This window comes from Indicator indicator, chromosome 1 (assembly GCF_027791375.1).
Source record: "Indicator indicator isolate 239-I01 chromosome 1, UM_Iind_1.1, whole genome shotgun sequence".
NCBI lineage: Eukaryota > Metazoa > Chordata > Aves > Piciformes > Indicatoridae > Indicator > Indicator indicator.
Window position 1 is genome coordinate 87028675 of NC_072010.1, and position 23537 is coordinate 87052211.

Here is a 23537-nt window from a genome sequence, read left to right on the forward strand (position 1 = left end):
TCTGGGCACCCCATTCCAATGTTTTGTCACCCTCACAGTGAGAATGCCTCCTCCTTATGACACCTCCTATGCTCGAGCTTGCACCCATTGCCCCTTGTTCTATCATTGGACATCTCTAAGAGCCTGGCTCTGTCCTCCTGACACTCACTCTTCACCTATTTATAAAATTTCATGAGATCAATTCTCAGTCTCCTCCAAGCTAAAAAGACCCAGCTGCCTCAGCCTTTCCTCGTAAGAGATGTTCTACTCCCTTCATCATCTTTGTGGCTTTCTGATGGACTCTTTCAGGCAGTTCCCTGTCCTTGAACTTAGGGGCCCATAACTGGACAGGCTGAGTAGAAGGGGGAAGAGAACCTCTCTCAACCTGCTAACCACAGGTGAGTGTTTCTAAGCAGTTGAGATTTTTTAACTGGTAGTGCATCTTCCCTGCTTCCATCACCCTCTGCTGTGTGGGAACAAAGTGCACTGTTGGCAAGTTTGCTGGTGACACACAAGTGACAGGAGTGACTGACACACCTGAAGGCTGTGCTGCCATTCAGCAGGACCTACACAGGCTGGAGAGTTGGGCAGGGAGAAATTTAATGAAGTACAACAAAGACAAGTGCAGGGTCTTGCATCTGGGAAAGAACACCACCACAGACCAGTATAGGTTGGGGACTGACCTGTTGGAGAGCAGCACTGGGAAAAGGGGCCTGGGAGTTGTGTTGGGTAGAAGGGTGACCATGAGCCAGCAATGTGTCCTTGTGGCCAAGAAGGCAAATGGCATCCTGGGGTGTATTAGAAGGGGTGTGGTTAGCAGGTTGAGAGAGGAGAGAGAATACAAACCATTAATCAAGTACTTGGCAGCTCATCTACTATTAAAAAATTGGAGCTTCTTCTAGGGAAAAAATAGTCTATATATTCAAAAGTTTGCACCAATGAAACTTTAACACTCAGAAAGAAAACAAAACAACCATCATAAATTCAGGGTTTGTTTCATAGAAATGTAACAGAAATCTACTTCCCTCTTGAATAAATATCTTGAGCAGGGTAGATAAATCCTTCTTCAGTTAGGCATAAAACATTCTCATAATGAACAGAAGAGAAAGAGAAGTATTCCATCCTTCTTAATTTTGTTAATAAATAATTTTGTAATTTTGTTACTTATATATTCTACAGCTTACAACCTTCCTATAGCATTGTGCTCACATTTTTTTTTCCCATTGTTCATGCCCATTCAACTTCACCCCTCAACCTCTGAAGCTTCCTACCTTATGCTTCTCTGTGCTTTTTCTGTTCTGAAGGGAAAGTTTTCTATCCAAATAGCACAAACAGGAAACCAAGAAAGAAACAAACATGTTTTTAATATTTACTTATTTCAAAACAATAGCTTAATTTAAAACAAAGCTAATAAAGTTATAACATTGAAATTAGATCATGTATCCAAATTCCTGAAGTTGATAACTACATTTTTTGTAACTGTTTCAGAAACAGAAGTTATTTGTTCAAAATAAAGAACCACCTTAAACCAGCAGTCCTTCGTTGAAATCTGCAGTTAATTGTAGGTAAAAAAAAAAAAAAAAAAAAAAAAAAAAATCACTGTCTGTTGTGTATTGTAATTAGATGTCAAAGAGGATTTTGAGGTCAGCCAGAGTTAGCTTAGCAAAGGTCTCCCCTTTGCCTTGCAGCACCTGCTGGGCGAGAACTTTCTTCTTCCTCTGGAGCTGTAGGATCTTGTCTTCTACTGTTCCTTCACAGACAAACCTGAAAAAGAAAAAACAAAAACAAAGCCAAATCATTTCACTGCTGGGAAAACATGTCAGCATTACAGTAGATTTCCAAAGACTTGTTTCACTTAAAAATTAACAGCCTATTGCAGGACTGACAAAATACACAGCAAACAGGTGCTCTCACATCCAGATATTGTAACAGTTCAAACAAACAATGTCTGATGTACTTTAAGCCTCAGCTTTGGTCATCTGAAGCAGCATTAATTCTGTGACAAAATCTTGCAATGATTGATTGATAACTTATCTACTGTACTAAAAGCATTGTACCTTGAAGTAGTATTTTATATTCCAGTTCCTTAGAATTTTCTGTGCCACATTCAGTACTTAAAAATATAGATGCTTTTTCTAAAAGCAAACTTTGTCACTTCTTTCAAGTGCTCTGTATGTGTTTATGTTAGTGATATTAGAAAGGTCCAGACTTGGGGAGCACAGTGAAAAATCTCCACTCAATAAGAGAAGAGAAATGGTTTGATGCCTGAATTGTTCTCAGGAATTAAAGGGACACAGCCACCACAGGCTGAAGAGCAATAAGCCACTGCTAGCTATCAGGACAGCAACATTCAGACAAGTACCACATAAAAATATTTTCATGTAGTCTTTCAGTGCCCAGATGCCAATCCCACTGTTAAACCTTGTTTCTAGATTTAAGGAAGAAAGCCTCAAACCAAGGCCTTGTCTCATCAACTAAAGCCAGACAGTAAGTAACAACCTCATTTGCTGCTAAGGAAAATCCTGACCTGTGTATCACAACATCCTTCTGTTGCCCCACTCTGTAAACACGGTCACACGCCTGATCCTCAAGTGCAGGATTCCTGCAAGGTAATAAAAAAACCAAAAAATTAAACAAAACCCCATCAGCTTAAGGTCTTGTGTTCAGGAATAGCTGACATTGAAGTGTTTGTGTATGCCCCATTTGTCTACCTCCAGAGCATCCCATTTTCTTCTACTGTAGAAGGTCAATTGTTCCTCGGTTACCTTAGGTTCCCTAGCTTGATCAGGAATGTTCATCCTGACTGTATTGCCCTTTGTCCGTGGTACAAGTGTGCTACAACTCTACACAGTCAGCTGTGTGAACCACACTACTGATCCACGTAGACCAATATTTTTGGCCAGCAGTTAATAGTCAGAAAAAGCTGAGTAGCTGGTGGGGAAACAAGACATGGAAGCAGTAAAGCAAACTTCATTGAAAGAGGCTTTCACTCAAGAATATTTACATCAGAAATGCTTGCCTTTGACACACAGTTACAAGGAATACTTGTTGGTGTAACTTCCACTTTGTAGAAAAATCTTAGTGCTGCTACTCAGTAGCTAGTTTTGTACTGAGGCACATCAGTTTGCTTTGTAAGTTCCCCAGAGCAACATTAACTTTGAAACAAAAAATGTAATTCTGACTTTGATGAGAGACAATATTAGAAGCTCACATGCACTATGTTTATAGCCCTGTAAAACCTCAAAACACTTTTACACAACTAATCACAGAGTACTATGGGGTTGGAAGGGATCTCTGAAGATTGAGTCCAACCCTCCTGCCAGAGCAGAATCACCTAAAGCAGAGCACGTGGGAACACATACAGGTGGGTCTCGAAAATCTCCTGAGGCTCCACCACCTCTCTGGGCAGCCTGTTCCAGTGCTGTGTCACCCTCAAAGAAAAGAATTCCTTCTCATGTTTAGATGGAACTTCCTGTGTTCACATTTATGCCCATTACCTCATCCTGTCACTGGGGACCACTGAGAAGAACCTGGTCCCATCTTCCTGACACCCAAACCTTAGATATTTTTAAGTATTGATAAGATTCCTACTCAGCCTCCTCTTCTCCAAGCTAAACAGGCCCAGCCCTCTCAACCTTTCCTCATATGATAGATGTTCAGGTCCCCTCAGCATCCTAGTGGTCCTGCAGTAATTCTCTGTCCTTCTTGAACTGGGGTGCCCAGAACTAGACACAGTACTCCAGGTGAGGCCTCACCAGCACATATTAGAGGGGGGAAGAGAACCTCCCTCAACCTACTGGCCACATTCCTCTTAGTGCATCCCAGAATGCCACTGGGTTTCTTGTCCATGAGGGCACACTGCTGGCTCATGGTCATCCTGTTGTATGTCAGGTCTCCCAGGTCCTTTTCCTCAGAGCTGCTCTCCAATAGATCAGCTCCCAACCTGTACTGATACCTGGGGTTGTTCTTCCCCAGAAGATCACTAGCCCTTTCAGCTGAACACTCTTTTCCTGACCCAGCTGTATCAGACACAGTACACATGGAAAGAAAGCAAGCAGTGTCCCCTCCATCTTCCAATATGGAACTTTAATTTCTCTTTACCAGTGCATGTCGAGAAGAAAGAGGTGGTTCCCTCCAGTCAAGTTCAGGCCAATACCTCCAGCCAGCAATGAGACTAACATTACCTTCAAAAAAAAGAGATAGTTACATTAAGAAGCTTGTTTCCAGAAAAATTAATGCTTCACATGCCCCATGTATTAACTTGAATCAAAAGATCTTTTTATTACGTATATATATTACATGTCTGTATTTATTATGCATTTGGGAGCTTGCCAGATGTTACTCAATGAGGCACAGATGTCTGGACCTGGAAGTTACAGCTCTGAGAGGCCACCCTACTCTACCATTCCGTATCTGTTAACCTGATACATTTTTAGAGATCAGAGAAAGGAGTAAAAAGTTCAGACTCTCCAAGTCACACTCAAATGACCAGCCTCTCTGATGACAGCCTGTTACCAACAGTGGGACCAATCAGCACCATCTCTGAATTAACAATAATAATTAAACACTGGCAACTGGACTGAAATAGCCTGCTACTCATTTCATTTTGTTTTCACATAACCTAGTGTTTAGAAAAAGATGACTAACTGGAGAAATGGGGAGTATAGCAGATGATTAATTTGGTGAAGATTTCTGGTACAGCAGGAAAATAATTAAGGTCAGGGATGCTTGCTAGGTATATATTACTCAGTTTCATGGTATAGTACCTTAAAACCCTCATCTTAAGGGGTCAGCTGTTCATATAGCTGGCAAAAATCTTCCTTTGTTTAAATTCAAAGCCACAAGAAGAAATATTTATTTTTGTAGATAACTTGTTCAAGAAATTCAAAGAAAACAAGCTAATGCACCACATCCTCCCCTTCCAATCACAGATCTATCCTTAGAGAAGACAGTCTGTCCTCACTCAATCATGGGAGCATCAGAGCCCAGATGAAACCATAATATCTACAAAAAATTAATTTGGATTCAGATATCTTTATAGCAATCTGGTAAGCTTCCTTTCCTTGACCAAAATTTCATGCTGGAAGCTATTTTCAACAAGGGCCGATACAGAGTAGTTCATCAGTATTTAAATACAGCCCACACCTCCACACCCCCCACTTAAACTCCAACAATTTGAAAGGGAAAGAAGTCACATGAGGTCACTTCATTTTGTATGCATGCAAAACTGATTTCTCTTGCCCCAAACCCTATCGTCCTATCTTTATATCAGGGTGAGATACGCCCTTGTCAACTTCAGCCTCATTCACATTCAGCTGTCATCCTCTCAGAAAGCTTAGTCTGATATATTGAAAAACAGCAGTAAAGTCCTACAGGCTCCTTGGCAAGCAGGTAATAGACAGAAACATTTTCCAACACACAAGCATGAACTGGAAATGACCAACATGCTTTCCACATTATTCTTCTGCGGCAAACTCACATCTGAACACATCAAAGTCAGCCATCACAGTTCACAGCAGTGCTCCTAATTGTTGCCCTGCACTAATTGCATACCTGAGGCCCTTTGGGATTGTTATTGAACTCCTCTACCACATCCATTCTTTCTTTAGGATTGATAGAGCCATCCACTGTTGCATACTTCAGCCCTAGACGCTGGAGGTGCACAGCCACAACTTTCAGCATACTCGTCCACTGAGAGACAACAACACTGGAAAGAGAGTTAGACCAAGTTCTGTGTATTGTAACAGTTCAGTTTTTGCAGCTACATCCAAGAGGAGGCAATGATTTAGGCACTCTTCCTCACTGCACACTGGAGCCAAGTCCCTTTCCACTTTAGAAACAGCTTCAGCTGTAGGTGCAGTGGAAGACGAATACCGAATAATCTTCAAACAAATTAACCCTCTATTTTTGGATTCTACATTGTCATCTACAGAATCACAGAACTGGAAAGGACCTCAAAGATCATCCAGTTCCAACCCCCCTGCCATGGCTAGGGACAGCTCACACTAGATCACTACCAATCACAATTCTGAGCTTTTTCTGCAAAATGAATCAATCAAGAACAGCCAATTCAGATTCCCCTGAGCCACTCACTCCCCTCACCTTTCAGATTAAATAGCTTAGGAGGCAATCATTTGCTTGATAACTTTTTGGCAGAAAACAAAAACAACGTTGGTGTTCCCATTCTTGCAGTGGGAATGCTTTCTAAAGATGACTTTGAAGAAGAGCTTTCTACATATGGTGCAACTCTGGAGTTGCTCAAGAACAGGACTTCCCCTTCTGATCTACTCCCAGCATAGCTGTACATGTTTAACTACTATGCAGCCACATATCTGTGAGTGAAATTCTACAATGTTCAGCAAAAATGAGCAGAAAATCCTCTAACAGTGCAGTCTGGTGGAGGGCAAAGACACAGAACTTGCATAGTGAGAGATGCAGGACTTCAGCAACACTTCAGCAATACTTAAGTCCTCTGATCAGAGTATTTCTTTATCTCAAACAGGTAGAGTTTTAACCACTACTTTATTTCCTCACCCTTTTTTTTGGGGTGGGGGGGGGTGGGGTGGTGTTTGCAGAGCAGAGGGCAGGTATTTCTCAGCACAATCAAATTCTACCCAGTTCTGTGTTTGGAGAAGAGCCTTCCTGGGCGTCAAGGCCCGAGATTCCTCATGCATTCACCTCTATTTACTATATTTATTATTTACTTCTTAAACTGCTCTCTTTTGTCTTAATTTTTTTCCTCACAATCAGCTTTCCCCCACTGCAGCACTGGCACTATGTTACCATACCAGGAAATTGGTATTAATTTGGTTTAAATTATTTCCCCTGCTGTCAAGAGACATCACACAATCACTATGACTGAAGAAAAAGACATGTTCACTAACCTTTTCTGACACTCTGAGTGACTCTGAAGAGTTTTCAGTTCAGACAAGAGGTGAGCTATCTGCAAGACAAAAAACCCAAGGTTAACTAGATGATCCTTGTGGTCCCTTCCAACCCTGACTGATTCTAAGTCTTCTTGATATTGTAACTCAACTAATGCTTGGCTATCCTTCACTAGAGTAGGAATCAAAAGAAACTCTTCAAATGGGATTTCCTTTGTGCTCAGAATTTCAAGATATTTTAGTAACCATTAATAAGAATGCTTTCACCATGGAAAACAGAAGAAGCCTTTATTGCCACTTCTCCTCCTGCTGTCATCCCAGTCCTCCTAGTTCTTTCACAAGCACCATGCTCTCATGTGCAGGCTTTTCTAAACTTCTGTGAATCCAATGCTCAAGATTTTCACTGACAGTTTATCAGCAGTCACATTCTCACTTTATTAGACTAGATTCTCAGCTTTATTAGAAGTCTCCATCAACATTTGCTGAATTGAAGTCTTCCCCAAAGGGCTTCACCAGGCTATCAATAAAATCACCAGATTTTATCTGAACTGCCATCTTAGCCTAATCAAGGCCACACCAAGGTGTGACAATTCATTTAGAAGTTAAAAGGCCAAGTGCTGAAATCTAAGCTTCTCAAGGAAGGTCAGAAAACCACAACCTGAGTACCTTGGTGCTCTCCCTGGTGATTTCAAAAAGATCTGTTTTAAAAGCTGCGCCATTGAGGTAGACTGTTGACTTGGAATCAGAAGCCTGGAGCTCAGACAAGGTCAAAGCACTAAGTTGTTCCTCAATGGAGAGGGAAAGGCCTTCACTGTTCAAGTTAACTTGGTCCAGAGCCTTCAAGCAAGCAATAAAATAACACAAACATGAGTTCACATTCAGTACTGATCCACATCGTATCCAATTTCTGCTGAGGACAGTGGATTTGAAGGAATCTCTGTTATGCAAGAAGACAGAACAATGAAAAAACACTACTAGGTCAGACCAGTCCTTTTGGCCCTTTCTTTTGCCCTAAGAAGGGGTAGTGTAGGGAAATCATGCAAGCTCAGACATTTTCTGTGGATCAGTCTCATCAAATTCCCCCTCCCACAGCATTTAGCAATTGCAGGATTAAAGATGTTAGAACATAAATCCCTGCTTGTTCCCTTAGTATCTGCAGCTGCTTGATATGACAGAGCAAAGAACTTCTGACAGATGTCTACTTCATGCAAAGCAGCTGCAGTCAAAGACACAGCCTTTGAAACAGGCTACAGTGGCCTTGTGCACTTTTCAAGACTAGGTTAAGATCAAGACTTATCTGCCATTAAAATAGCCTTTTTAAAATATGAATAAAGGTATTTCCAGAGACACAGCTGGCACAAAGGTCATGCTGGGGAACTTTTCATTTTGAAGTGTGACCACCTCTTGGAATGTAAAACAGAGTCCTAAAAATGGTTCAATACAACTCCAGCTAAGAGATGCAAGGGTGTTACAAAGTCTGTTAAATTACAAAGCACTTTTAAAAACCTCCACAAAAACCCCCACACCACTACAAGCCAAGGCAGTTACCACTTTCAGCAAGGAGAGATGGCAGCAGCACTGACGGAGCCTCAACAGGATGGACAAGACATGGACAGTACTTGAAACCTGGGAGGCACTTTGTGAGCCTGATAGAAATTCCTTTTGATTGATCCCAAACTCTTGTGCAACTGCCAAGGAAGGAAGACAAAATGTGAAGAGCTCTTGGAGGCATGTCCAAGCACTGCCCAGTTTCATCAATAAGAGATAGGACTCAATAAGCAAGCAAATACCTAATTTAATATAGGAAACCATCAAACCCCACTTTAAAAACAACCAACCAACCCACCCAACAAAACCAGGCAACAACTCATGAGTACCACACCTCACACTAACACTGACATCTCTTCTCCAAGCAATCAGACCTTTATTTCAGAAAGGAATTTCATACCCAGGGAGGTCAGGAGATTTGCCCAGAGCCATAACAGTGAGAACAGACTTTTGGAATGCTATGGTAGAATTCTTCCTAACATTAGGGAAACATTTTCCAGGTCTGTTTCCCCTCCTTAACTATGCATGTAAAAGTCACTTCTGCAAATATTTTCAGGGGAGGTGTGCTCAAACCTTTCTCAAACGGGTTATCACCAGCACACTTTCTGCTTTCATTTTTCTGCTCTTGTCTCTTTAAGTAGGATTGTAGTGTTGACCTGGAAACCAAGAAAAAGACTGTGGGATTTACAGCTGGAAAAAAGGCTAGAGGTACCTGAGCTTAATAAGCAAGGTGGTGATGCATCAAGGTATGGAAGATTTCATTAAACTTTTCATCACAAAATTATCACAGAACACCCCAGTTTTGTTTAATTTGAGTGGAGTTAAAACCAGGATCCATTTTGGAAAACACACAAGGAAGCAAGTCTACTTATTGGAATACCTGGAGTATAACAGGAGCCAGGGCTCAATAAATAGGAGTGTTCATAACGGAAAGCCATCTTTAAATGCGTATTTAAAAGGAAGGCAGACTCTTTACAGCAACACTTGGGAAGAGATCCTAGAAGAACATCAAGTTCCACTGGCTTGTGTTACAGCCATCTGGAGAGGCCAGCATAGTTTCTGCTTAATAAAGATTGACATTCTGATTGATAAAGATCACTGACTGAAGAAGATAAATACTCTCCGTTACAGGTGCTGACACATAAAATTACAGAACTGTTGAGGTTGGAAAAGACCTTTGAGATCATCAAGTCCAACTGCTTGCCTAGAGCTCGCAACCCCAGCACTACTGCTAAGCTTATTTAAGAATCACTTTTTCAACTCCATGCCTTTTGAGTCTTGAAATCAGAATAAGTGTAAGGCTAGAAAACAAAGCTCATACATGACATGAGCATATGGGAGAAAAGAAATTAGTTTCAACTATTACCAGAACAACAAATATATTTGCAAATATGTTTAACAGGTAGTCAGAAAGGGAAGAAATTAACAGGAATTTGCCCCAAAGATCTTATTTCAAGTGTTTTTTTCATATAAGCATGAAACAAAGCCACAAAATGCCCTATAGTCACATTCATACCTGGATCTTGCAAAGAACACATTGTACACAGACTGCTCCTCTGCTGAAAGTTTTAACTGATGCAACCGTGTGCTGCGCTGGGGTAGAGGTACCTAAAGTGAAAATACACAAACCCAGTTGTATATAATGCAGAAATCTTATGCAGAACCATGAACATCAGCATTCTCAGTATTCAGAAGGTAGCTGTTTCTTCATTAGTTACTTGTATTAATGCAACTAGGACACAACATAGATACTCTAAGTAACCTGGTTAACACTTGAGATACCAATCTTTATTCCAAATCAGGCAAGAGTAATTAAGTATGGGCTACTGCAGAACTACTGTGGAGGGACTCATTTACTGCACTGTAGAAGCAGTTTCACAGTTCCACATTCAGAATCAGACAGTACACCAAAACACCACCTTTCAAAGACTCACAGACACACCAATGACCTAATGCTCAGCTTAAGACTATTTGTAAAGAGAAACGTAATGCAGCAAGCCAATGCCCGAGCACGCACCAGATACACTGGACATGAAGCACCTTTGATTCTCAGAGATCTAAGCTAGCTCATGGACCTAGGCTAAGGCTAACTTTCCACTAAGTGAACACCTAGTTGTGCTTACTCAACGTTCTTGTCTGCATAACTAAAAGGTTTAATTATTCTGTACATTTCTGCTTTCTGGATAAGCCATCAAAGCATCCCACAAGCTTCTCTTGCTCAAAGAGTGCGGCACACAAGAAAACCCACTCATTAACAAATTCATTCATGTAAATAACTAACTGGCTGGTGCAAGCAAAACAGAATGATTGCCCAGTTGTGGAGGATGCAATTCTTACCAAGGGCTTGCCAGATGAATCCAGCTGGTCCTTAGTTCTCCGTAGTAAGAGGCTCCTGGTTAACAGGCTTAGCCTCTCTCCTCCTTTCTTTGTGTTGTTATCTACCTGGTACTTCCATACTTTGTATTCATCAAAAGGAGAGCAACGTAGAAACCTACAACAGGGAAGGAGGCTTCATACCAAGCAAAGAGTTCTTCAATTACTCGAGTGCCATTTGTTATTTCAAAATCCCATAGCTCTTACTTGAAAATTAATTTAAATTATCCAGGATTTCAAGTCCAAGGTGTCTCTGGTTCTCCAACACCCTACATAATCTTTTCCCCCTCAGCAATGAGAGGCACAGAGTTTAACCTATCATTTGTTTCAAGAAACTGAAGGTTTCACATTTTCCTGCAATGCCCTTGTAGCACAATACTCTTTAATAAGGTCCTCCTAGACTGCCCTGGTAGGAAAAAGGATTATTGCACAAATCTTCTGTTCATTAAAATTGGGTTTGTGGAAAATCAAATGGACATGTAGTGGTTTCCTGGAGTCTTCCCAGGGCAGCAGTGGAGTCACCATCCTTGGGGGTGTTAAAGCCACGTGTGCACCTGCTGCTTAGGGTCATGGTTTAGTGTTGACCCTGCAGTGCTGGGTCATGGGTTGGATTGGGTGATCTTTGAGGTCTCTTCCAAACAGATCTATTCTGTGATATCTTCAGTAATTGTCCTCTGTGGAAGCAGAACAGCTTCCGCACATGGTCAGCCTTTTGCAGTGCCTCAGCCACAGCCTTTACAATGCAGTGTCTGAAGTGTTAAAGCAACTGGTCTCACTACCCCACATATCTTAGGAACCTCTCAAACTTAGAAACAGCTTCAGCACTTATTGGGGAAAACTTACTGGAATTAAGAGCCCTGTCCATGTGTTCACGTGCAGCCAGCTCACCTTAGGAGAGAGTACATGTCCAGTAAGTTGTTCTGAATTGGTGTCCCACTGACAGCCCATCTGGCACTGGCTCTCAGTTTGCACACAGCTATGGAGGTCTGAACCTTTGGGTTTTTAATATTGTGAGCTTCATCCAATATAATTCGAGCCCAAGCTACCCTGAGCAGTGGGGAACAGGGAGATGACCCACTCTGAAAGAAAAAGCAGAGTAATAACCTTGAGACTGCTTAACCTTGAGCAGAGCTACAACTTCCAAGGTATACCTCAGGGTAACAGTAATAACCTTGCCAGACTCTCTAATGAGCCTCAGGCAAACTTTTTTCCCCAGTAAAAAGCCTTTTCCTGATGCTAGTTTGCAGTAATCTGAGCTCTTGCTGTCATGTAAGAGATGCTCTCAAAAAATCATCATTCTAAAGCTTCTGTGAAGCTTTATAAACTGAAGAATATAAGATGTGCCTGCTCTTAGTAACAATTTCTAATGTTCTGATGGTTTTCTTTGAACATTTTATCACATTTCTTTTCAAGAGGCATTTCATATCAGTAAAGTTTTGCCAGGCTGGGACTAAGGACCACATCTAATTATCCACATCTTTCTACAGTTTTATAGATCCCACCATGAGATTTCAAGAAATTCAAAGGGCTGTTTGCTTTAAGAGCTGCACCTAGATCTGTACACAAAGATGAGACAATAATATCCACCAGCAAGGGTACTGGGTAGCCAAGTTCAGGTAGCATTCAGCAACCACTTTAACTTTTTCATAGCCTAGCAAATATGCAGCATGCTCAAGAGAGCAGCATGTCAGCTGCCTCAGTCCACACTGAGCCAGATCCTGAGCACAACAGTTTAAAGTGATGGTAGTGCTTCAAGCAGTAAAGAACACAAACCAGGATATTCTAGTGTTCCTTCCCAGTCTCAGCTTGAAAGGAGTATGAGATTCATCACCTTGCTGTTGAAATTACTTAAGGCATTTCAGCAGTCCACTGGCCTCATCTGGAATACTGTGTCCAGTTCTGGACTCACTGGTTCAAGGACAGGGACTGGAAAGGGTACAGCAAAGGGCTACAAAGATAAGGTGACTGGAACCTCTCTCTTAGGAGGAGATACTGAGAGAATTGGGTCTTTTCAGTCTGGAAAAGAAAAGACTGAGTGGGGAGCTCATCAATGCTGATCAACAGTTAAAGGGTGGGTGTCAGGAGGATGGGACCATTTTTTTTTTCAGTGGCGCCCAGTGGCAGAAAGGGTTAACAGGCACAAACTTGAACATAAGATCCATCTAAACATGAGGAAAAAAGTTCTTTAATTTAAAGGTCATGGAGCACTGGAACAGTGGTGGAGTCTCCATCTATGGAGACATTCAAATCCTGCCTGAATGTGTTCCTGTGCAACCTTCTTTAGGTATACCTGCCTTGGCATGGGAGTTGGAATCAATCTCCAGAGGTCCCTTCTAACCCCTACCATTCTGTCATTCTGTGATTCAGGAACATATTCTATATCACTACAGAACAGATTTATTGTGACTGTTTTTCCCCACTGTCTTGGTACACTTCATAGTACTTTCATCACTTTATTTCTGTTGTGAAAATTCAACAGGGAGCTTAGATAAAAACATAAAAGACAGACAACCTGCTGCTCACTGTAGCATACCTAAGGTGCTACTGAAAGACATCATGGCTTGTAATGCCTCAGAAAAAAATACTAAGGCAACCCTCTATCAACAACATGGTTTCTCACCCCCACATCATGGTCCTCAGCAGGGACTTCCCCTTCCCCTTTGCTTGTGGGAACCTCCTTGCAGACAAGGCTGTACGTTGTGACAACAACATCATACCCAGAGAGCCTGCATAAAGGGAAAGTAGTGATCAGGAGCAAGAACAAATGAGGAATTCATAATGCATGCTGAAGGTTCCAGAACAACACAGTTCTACAAGAGCTGAAATGCAGAGTTTTACAGAAAATTGAGCTTCAGAGCAGCCAAACAGGAAGGACACATTGTCCCCATTTTATGGATACTGAATGTCAACAAAATAAGCTGAAGAAGGTAGTAAAAGCAGGTGGCACGGAATGCACACCACACAAGATGAACACTGCTTAGAATCTGGCACCTAAAAATACTCAGCGTGGTTTAAAGCAGCGTAGAAAACTTTCTGATCTATACCTACAGATGATTTAAAAGAAAAAAATACAACCACAAAGAACAATCAAGGAAATGGTCACTGACAATCTCTGCAAGAAAGAGATGATATTGGGAAAATAAAAAGGTGTCTTACTCTCAGTCAGGATCAGCTTGCACCAGAACCACCCAGCATGGGTACAGGCCATAAAGATTTTGCTACCTTGACAGCAGACATCATCTTGATCTTCTCTGTCTGCCACGTTCTCATGCTTCAGGTTCTTCCATCATTCTACAGCCACTGAATTTCAACTCTGATGTACACACTCTCTTGCTAAACAGTATTTTACTTTCTGGTCATATTTACAGTTTAGCACTTACACTTTTGCATGTTTATCTCTGTTTGGCCCATGGTACAAATAGACGCTCAGTTTGCCACAGCCTACATGTCTGTCAATCTCTTTCTTCCAGTGATGGATTAAGGTTGCAGGACAAATGATTAAAGTGCTGCAGGAAGGGGTAACAAGGGAGTCTGCAGGGAAACATCACAGACAGATTTCAATGCCTTCACATTAGATGATAAAGACAAAAGTTTTAGAAATTCACAACAATTAACAGGTCCATGTTTCCTCTGAGCACAGTTTGTGAAGTGGACATCTCTACATCACATTTTTGGAGGCTGTTAGTTCTGGGTGGGAAAAACCTCCAATCAAACATCAACACATCACTTCATCTCTGTTCAGAGTTATGCTATATATTAGTGCACTTTCTTTGGATAAGCTGAAAGCTTAGAATTCAGGACCTAACCCTGATCTCTCCTAACAGTTTGGTACCATATAATTCTTCTTCCCTGTTCTAGAAGGTGGAAATGTTACCATTTTGGACCACAGAGGAAGGAACATGCAGACAATCAGTACACTCAGCAAGACAGGGAAAAATAGTCCAATTAGTTCCATAAGGGTGGAAACAGTAACAGGCTGGGGACACAGGTGAAAATATTCTTAACTCTTAACATCCCTTATCCATACAGACCAGACAAAAAGTAATCTTATGGGGGAAGAAGAGAAAAAGAGAGCGTGTGGGAGAAAAATCAGCTACAGGGAAGGTGATTAGTAATGAATTTAAGTCCTTATGCTATGAAAACTATGCATGTATTTGCATATGTAGAAAATACTATGAAGCTTTTTTCACAACAGCAAATGCTGGCTTTAATTGGTTCAGGAAACTAATCTCTAAAAAATATAAATCCCAAAACCATGTAAAGTAATGACTTGGGAAATCCTATACATCCAACTGAAGAACAAATGACACTGATCAAGAGAAAGGCTTTCCAAGGGAGTGCAGTAAACTTTAAGCCCAATAGGGTTTTCCTGCAGGAGGGAAGTGAGCACAGATACAGTCTGTTCCATGAGGCATTAATCTATAATGCTTTAGGCATTTCAAATGTCACTGCATGGTAATGTAAGAGCTGTAGGACATATTTCTGTACCATATTTGGATAACCATATTTCTAACGTCTCTTTTTTTTCCTCTGTCTTCAGCTGCTTCTGGGCCAGAATGAGAGCAATCATTGTCAGAGTCTTCCCCAAGCCCATGTCATCCGCTGGAAAAAAGACAGAGAAGTTGTCACGACCTGCAGAAATGAGCCCCTCTACTTCTCATCTACACTGATGTAAATACTGCGATAGAAACTGCCAGGAAATAAAAATACACATATGACCATTTCTGGCTATGATTTAGTAATGGGTTAATAGCTGTAATTGATCAAAAGGGCACAGAAAAGCAAGCCCCTTTGACGTGTCTACAGAACAACAGTTATTCATCTGCAAGTAAGTTGCATGCCAAATTGTTGCTGCCATACATATGTTCCCTGAAATCCACTGTTCTGTTGCTTACCCAGAATTCCTCCACATGGCCTCTGATTCTCTCTCCAGAGCAGCCATGCCAGTGCCTGCTTTTGGTGCAGCAGCAGTGGAACCTGAGGGTAAGACAGAGGATTTGAAGGAAACACCTTGCAAAGTTAAAACTCTTCTGCCTCTTACAGTTGAACTGGCCTACTGCAGCTCGTAGGTTCATAGAGTCATAGAATGGTTTGGGTTGGAAGGGGCCTTGAAGATCATCTAGTTCCAATCCCCCTGCCATGTGCAGGGTCACCTCCCACTAGACCAGGTTGCTCAAAGCCTCATCCAGCCTGGCCTTGAACACCTTTAGGGAGGGGGTATCCACAACCTCCCTGGGCAACTTGTTCCACTGTCTCACCATCCTCACTGTAAAGAATTTCTTCCTAATATCCAGTCTAAATCTACCCTCCTCATGCTTCAATCCATTCCCTCTCATTCTGTCACTACAAGCCTTTGTAAAAAGTTCCTTCCCAGTTTTCTTGTAGGCTCCCTTCAGGTACTGGAAGGCTGCTATAAGGTCTCCCCAGAGTCTTCTCTTCTCCAGGCTGAAGAGCACCAATTCTTACAGCCTGTTCCCATAGGCTAGTTGCTCCAACCCCTGATCACCTCCGTGGCCTCCTCTGGACCTGTTACAGCAGTTCCCTGTCCTTCTTGCGATGGGGGGCACCAGAACTAGACACAGTACTGCAGGTGGGTTCTCACAAGAGCAGAATAGAGCGCCAGAATCACCTTCTTCAACCTGCTGGTCACACTTCTTTTGATGCAGCCCAGCACATGCTTGCCTTCTGGGCTGCAAGCGACCATTGCTGGCTCATGTCAAGTTTTTCATCAACTGATACTCCTAAGTCCTTCTCCAATTTAACTAAAAGGAGTTTACCTCCCTGTTATTTTCCTACATGGACACTCAAGATAAGCAGTTCCTGCAGAGAGGAGGTCAGCAGTACCACAGATCAGCCTTGCATCTGCTTCATGCACAAACCACCTTAGCACCACCTCGTGGTGCTCCAAAAGCATGTAAAGGTGGTGTGGTTCAGATGGAAAACCCACCCAAGCAAGCCCTGCTCACAACAGGAATCACTGTTTGGAGAGGGATTGAGAATGCTTCCCCTTTTCTCAAGAAGTCTGAAAAGAACTCTTAAAAGACGTAAGGGGCTACATACTCTCATCATAGGACATTACATGGCCTTCCTCCTCACTGAGAGGGTCCTGAGAGGATGTGACAAATGACACAACATACACACAAACACATCATCTCATAGAGGCACGCACCTTCCAATATGTTGCACATAACTTCAACCATGTGCTCTGCACCACCTGATAGAGCTGCTCTTTGGCAGATCTGAATGGATGGCTCTGGAGTCTGTGGGGTTCTATGAACTTGATCATCTGCAACATTTTATCAAAAGACTGTTTCTTATAGCTCACTGGGAAACCAGACTGGAAGAAGAGAATAAGAAGCTTCTCAGACTGTTCCTCACTAGACACTTGCCTCTGCTCTGACACTCATGTACAGATGGTTGTGGGTTTGTTGCCTTTTCTGAGGCACTACTATTAAATATTCTGAAGGCATCACAACAAGAGGGTAGAATACTAGTGTTGGCAATCTGAACTACTCTCATGGAGGGAAAACAAGCATTTCAGGATAAAACCTGCAAAGTACTTCAAAGTGTAAAAGGAAAGGATGCTCCAGGGGTTAACACTTCATTCATCAGCATGAAATCCTCCATTCCTGCCAACTCACCTTCAGTCCAGAGGGATCTTCAGCTGCTGTCTGCTCAGTCGGGCAGGATTCCAGGGATTTGTGAAGATGATTAATAGCCTCACTTATAGCACTGTGCACAGCCTTGATTCGGTCTACTGTCATTCTTCCTCCATATAGATTCTGCACACCACACTGCACTGGAATGATACACAGGATGAGTTTCCAACACTAACATTCAAACAGATCTTTCATCTCAGATGGATCTCAGTAGTTACAGATGCCTGGTAGGGTTCTCTGCAGTTCAGACTAATAAAAAAAGGTTTACTACTCTCATGCATATTGACACACTGAAGGATTATTCCACAAAGTCCCCACTAGTGCTCTCTTCAATGAAAAGTCTTTTTGTACTCAATTCCAAAACTGTGGCCATAATACTCACTGGAATCCAAAGTACCAGCAGCAGAGGGGTGGCTGTGTGAGCCTGGAGAGGTCCTTGCTGTAGGATCCTGGAGTGGTAGTGGTGCAGTCAACTTTGTACCACCTGGCCTACCAAACGGGTTAGGCAAAGATTCCTCACGACAGATGCTGCTTGTGCTACCCTCCCCTTAAGACGAAAAGAATCACAGGTTGGAAAGGTTGCACAATGGACCTCAGAGCCTTTCATGCCAGGCCAGAGAAGGGCCTTCATTGTTCCAAGCCTGCTTGAAAAAATATTACCACGTAGTTGTACCTATATGACAAATAACAGCAGGGTAGCAGGTTAGCACAGCACCTGAGCCCCTGCAACTACTAACATGCCTGCTCTGAGCCTGCTCCTACGTGACAGGCAACACAGTTCAACTCAGACCTCCATGTGTGGTTTATACCAACACAGGGATTTTGCACCTGAGATCACAATGCAAACACAAGGACAATTCTGCACACTCTTCCCAGGGGATTTATTCCTTTTAAAGACAATGTTTTGGTGTTAAAACCTATCAAAACATCCAAGAACAAATGGGCCAAGAACTAGCGACCTTTTCTTTCCCTCATGGAAACGTTTGTCTTCCTTAAAACCAGATATGGTGTAAAACATTTGGAGTGCTTGTTGTGTGATGGTTTGGCAGTTACTGCTTCCTTGCTAGGCACCCTGTTTCCAGAGCTGTCAGACTGAAACTTGTCATCACTATAATTGATGTTATGATCACAAAGTAACTCTCCTGTTGAGGTGACCATACAGGTAACAACAACATGCCTCTCTACCACAGGTGATTAATACTAGTTAATAGAATTAGGAAATAATTTTACAGGAATGGCAGAGCAGAAGCTGCTTATCTTGTATCTGGTAACTGAAACATTAAGACATAGCAGCCAAAACAGGCATAAGCATCCTGGTTCCATACAACAAAAAGGAAGTTCACACTTCACTGGCAAGTTCTCAGAGAGACACCTGCCTCAATCGTGTAGCCCAAGCAGGAAACAGAACTAACAGTCCTAACCATGAGAGGAAACACTTTAGGGCAGCCACATTTCAGGGCTAATGCTTGAGTTGTTCATACTCTCCCAGAAGCATACTTAGCAACTAACATTTGTTACCTTCAGTCAATCTCAACAGACAACTTTCATATTGAAAACATATCCATCAGATAAACTTTGTAGAGAGCACATACAGTAAGTAAGTTTGTGCTATTTTTCCTCAGCGTTAACAAACACAATAAGATAAACTGTTTTGCAGAGTTCTAGGGTGAAAAAAACCAAACCATAACAAATTACCTCCACCTTTTTCAGTAGTATCTGCTGCTGAAATGTTCAGAGCATCAAGTGCAGCTTCCAAATCCTGCACTTGCTTTAATAACCGTTCCCCTTTATCTGGCAGCATCTGTAGGTTCACTGTAGCCAATGTACTCTGTAAAAGGAAAAGAAGAATTCAAAACCTGAGTGTGCTTACCAAGCTCTCTGCCAATAGAGAATCAGGTCAGAAATTTAAAAACACTCATGCCATAGCAATTCTGATACTGTTCTACAATTTCTGAAAGCATTTAAGTGCCACTTATTGTGATTAACAGTCTCTTAGAAGAAAATAAACTAACCATTAGGGTACTTAAGAAAAGATGGAAGGATGCAGGGCTTTCCCTTTTTTATGAAACAGGATGAACAGGTAGTCTTGGACAATATCAACAGTTCTCAAAGTACCTAATGTTCAGTCTACTTGCACATTTCTTTCCGTGACTCGTTTATTTTGAGGTTCCATTTGGAACTCTAGGCAAACAGGGGATTTATAATAAAAAAAAGTTATTAACAATTATTTTTAAAAAGCAAGCAGGCAGATAATTTATTTTGTCTTAGTGTAAGCATTCATGGTTAGATCACTCTCCTGCCCCAAGGCCAAGGGAGACCATCAGAAACAGCACGTTATTTAAAAAGGTTCAGCTGGCTGTGCACTGCTCCACCTTACACAAATTACTGCATGGGTAAAAGCCAGACAACCTCAGGCAGGTCAAACCTGAGCACTCTCAAACACAGAAGGTTGTTTTACCTTAGGGGTAATACATATGTGTCTCATATGTGGCTTAAAACAACTAGCCTCTGCCTACGCTGACTTCCTTCCCATGTCTCATCTTCCTAAACCATCTAAATATTTTGAGGTCCTACTGTGATGGGATGCCATATTCTGGTGGGAAGTCACTCTCAACACAGAACAACAAAACAGTATAATAGCTGCAATAAATGACCTTCTTCTGTTTCAGCTGGACTAGAAGATGGTTGTGAACAGCTTTAGGATCCTGGGGTCCTCCCACGTGATGCAATGGTGCAGGTCTCGGCAAAGACATCCCCTGCATACTCTTTCCTGTTTTTTCTGAAGGAATCCCTCTTGATTGCAAACCCTCAGCTGAGTTCTCAGGTTGACTTTTACCTGAAAAGGAGTCACTGCCAGAGACTTTATCAGCAGGCTGTCCCAGCTCTGGCCTGATTTGTGTCACTGCCTCTCCTCCTCCCTTCAGGGCAGCATGCTGCAATATCAACTGTGGTACTTTTGGGGAAATGGCATCTTCTTCAGACAGCAGTTTCTTTTCTCCATTCTTCTGACCACCATGTTCTTTCTCTCTGGTTTCTTTATCCCCACAGCTTTTTAAACCTTTCTCTCCAAACCGCTCTTCTGGAGCCTTGCGACTTCTACTTTGCTTTCCAAGATCTGGTGGAAAGAGTTTTGATCGTGCACCTGGCTCTTTCTCCACATATTCAGAAGCCTTCCTGGATTCCCTGCTATTGTCATGGTGTTTCTGTTCCCCCAAAAGGATGTTTTTCCCTTTGCAAGTCTCAGAATTACTGAGTGTAGCTTCTTCCACTGTGCTCTCCTTAAACTCTGGATCACTTTTTCCCATGGACTGTGCCTTTTCAGATGTCAGGCCTTCCAGAGGCTCTGTCTCTCTGGAGGGATCAGAGGTTGATTTATTTTCTTTACGTGACACCAGCACACTTTCTGTCTCTGCTTTTACTCCTTTTGCCTTACTTTCCTCTCCATTTCCATGCTTATTCTGTTTCCAGGATGACGGTTCACAATTCTTGTCTATCACCTTGAATGGATTTCTTTGGCCACTGGGATTGAAGAGAAGTGCTGTGTTGGGCTGAGATCCCAAGGGTTTTGACACTTTGGTAGCTTTTGGGTCCTGCAATATGTATGAATAAATGCAGTGTACAAATTATTAAAGCCTGCTAATCATACATACAAACTGATCTTCTCAAGCAAGGCTTCATTTTCTGCAAGCATCATCTTTCCTATCATGTTAACAGGATCAGGATAAACACTGTACAAGAAAAACAAAACTGCTGATTTTCTACTTTCCATTCCCATGGGACTTTTTTTAGAATCAAGTTCCCACTGCATCAACCTCAAGAGAATATTGCCAGAAATCAAAACCAAGTTTCTTTCAAGACTAGAGAACAGCGATTACTTGACAGAATTTTGGATTAATACAAGTCTCATCTGGAGGACAGCAGGCTGATAGCTTTTCAGCTAGAAAACACAAACTGCTCCACTATGTAGTCTCTAAGATGATTACAATAGGAAGGGTTAAAACTCATGCTAAAGTAAGTTAATACTTATTATATTAGTACAAATGAAACATTCATACCTGCCATGGGACACTTCCACACCATTTCTTCCCATTTACCTTACTCTTAAGGCATCGGTAAAACAACCTACCAAAGAATAAAACAAGATTTGAACTGCAGGAATTGAAGACTTGAACTTTAAGCATTCTTTAAAACTAGTTTGCACAAAGAACATCACAGGCAAGTTTTTCCTCTGTACTTTACATTCAGACTTACGCATACCAAAAGGTCATAAACACTGGCAGTAAAGCTTTTACAAAAGCAATATTCTCTGGATAGATTCCTAGGGTTTGGGGTTGCTTGTTGGTTCTTGAGGTTAAAAAATTTATTTTAGCAGTAAAAAAATAACTGCTTAGGCAAAAATATTGTCTATCTTCAGAGTCTCAGAAGTGTTCTGTGATTTCAAGGTGTAAGGAAACAGCTATTACTTTAGTTACACTGCACAAGCTGCCTCATCTTTAAAGCGCCTCAGGAACAGAAAGAACTTTGGATGTGATCTTTTATTTAAACTGGCAGCCAAATAGGACTGCTGCAACAACTGTATCAAAATTAAAATTGGCAAATTCAGTGCAACCATCATGAGCCACAGAGCCATGGTCAATTGTCTTAAAAATAAACATTATCTGATCACTTAGATTTACACCACCAAATATAACCGTAAATAAAAATAGCAAACGTTCTGAAATATGCTAAGTGAAGGCCTCAAGCCTGGATAACCCTTTTAGTTCCAGAAGGAAACTGCAAGTCTGCTGCCATCAGACAACCCCAAATTGAAGTCTATGAAGGGTACATTTAGACTGGATTCCTTACAATAAGGGTGGTGAGACACGGGAACAGGCTGCCCAGGGAGGCTGTGGATGCCCCCTCCCTAGAGGTGTTCAAGACCAGGTTGAACGAGGCCTTGAGCAACCTCGTCTAGCAGAAGGTGTCCCCCTCCAATACCAGGCAGAACTAGGTCACAGAATCACAGAATGCTACAGGTTGGAAGGGACCTCCAGAGACCAGCCCCCCTGCCAAAACCCAAACTATTCTATAAATCTGTGAAATATTCAAACCCAAACAGCCAAGGTTTTTTTTTTCCACTTCAAGGAACTTACTGGTATTCATCTCTGTCCTGCTGCTGAACCAGGACTTGCAACTCCACCATGCAACCCTCATGAATCAAGCAGTGAGAAGCAGGAATACTGAAAACAGGAAAGGAAAAAGACAAAGAATAACGACAAGAAAGGCTGCCCCATGAACAGCAACAGCAAAAGACATTACTTGTGACAAATTACTGGGACAATCTTTGCCAAGACTACACATCTAAGAAAACAGAAGTACACGATTTCCGACATAGCACTGAACTACCTTCAGAACAGTAGTGTGTGTGTCCCTTCTTACCAGAGCTGCAGAAAGACCTCCCACCCCACAGCCCTGCACCTACGGCGTCGGTAGCACGAAGTCACAGACCCCTGGGCCCTGCACTCCGCAGACGTAGAAGCTCTTCCCCTGGTTGGGACCATCGCGAACACCTGTCTTCAGGAAGCAGAGGGACCCTGAAGGGCAGAAAAAAAGGGAACGAGTCGGACCGGGACCGGGACCGGGACCGGGACCGGGACCGGGACCGGGACCGGGACCGGGACCCCCATAGCCGCCTAGCCCACCACCCCTCACCATGATTCCTGCACGGTACAGCCTCCATCGCTGGGGAGTAACAGCCACGCCCAATTTTGAAATTGGCCAATCCTACGCAACGTTAGAGCTTGCCCAATCACATCAGGGTACGGGGAAGGTGGAACCAACAGCTGCTGCACTCTGAATTCCCAACTCTCCGCCCCTAGCTCCGCGCGGTTGGTTCTAGAGCGCCGGGAGAAAGGGCGGGAAGAGGAAGAGGCATTGCCATTGGTTGGCGCGCCCTGGGGGGGCGTGGCCATGGCGAAGAGGGTGTGATTTCCGCTGTGGCCCATCAGCTGCTGCTCCGCTCCGCCCACGCCGTAAGGCGGTGCCCGGTCCGGGGGCCCAGTCGGACCCTTCGCTGTCAGGGTCCTCTCAGGCCGTGAAGCAATACGTACTCCGG

At 42.5% G+C, this 23537-nt stretch overlaps 1 protein-coding gene across 1 annotated transcript; it reads right to left on the bottom strand.

Moving 5' to 3' along the window:
* Positions 1-1598: 1598 nt before the first annotated feature.
* TTF2 (transcription termination factor 2) lies at positions 1599-23162 on the bottom strand. The gene is made up of 23 exons (XM_054382463.1): positions 23135-23162; positions 22905-23016; positions 22576-22662; positions 21499-21565; positions 20098-21033; positions 19145-19271; positions 17808-17990; positions 17426-17583; positions 15680-15761; positions 15273-15386; positions 14165-14315; positions 13405-13510; positions 11673-11863; positions 10749-10902; positions 9928-10019; positions 8985-9067; positions 8412-8551; positions 7530-7700; positions 6864-6922; positions 5533-5686; positions 4081-4163; positions 2507-2581; positions 1599-1743 (listed from the first exon to the last, which is right to left on the bottom strand). Exons 1-23 carry the CDS (start codon positions 23160-23162, stop codon positions 1599-1601), a joined length of 3498 nt encoding a protein of 1165 aa, XP_054238438.1.
* Between the last annotated feature and the right edge of the window lie 375 nt (positions 23163-23537).

What these genes read in the sequence shown, in the direction of transcription:
- TTF2 (XM_054382463.1), bottom strand. Translation starts at nt 23,162, where the DNA reads ATGGAGGCTGTACCGTGCAGGAATCATG. An exon ending in GCCATGTGGAGGAATTCTGG is followed by an intron (nt 15,387 to 15,679) that starts GTAAGCAACAGA and finishes TCTTTTTTCCAG; the next exon opens with CGGATGACATGGGCTTGGGG. An exon ending in AAGGATGTTGTGATACACAG is followed by an intron (nt 1,744 to 2,506) that starts GTCAGGATTTTC and finishes TTTCTTTTTCAG; the next exon opens with GTTTGTCTGTGAAGGAACAG.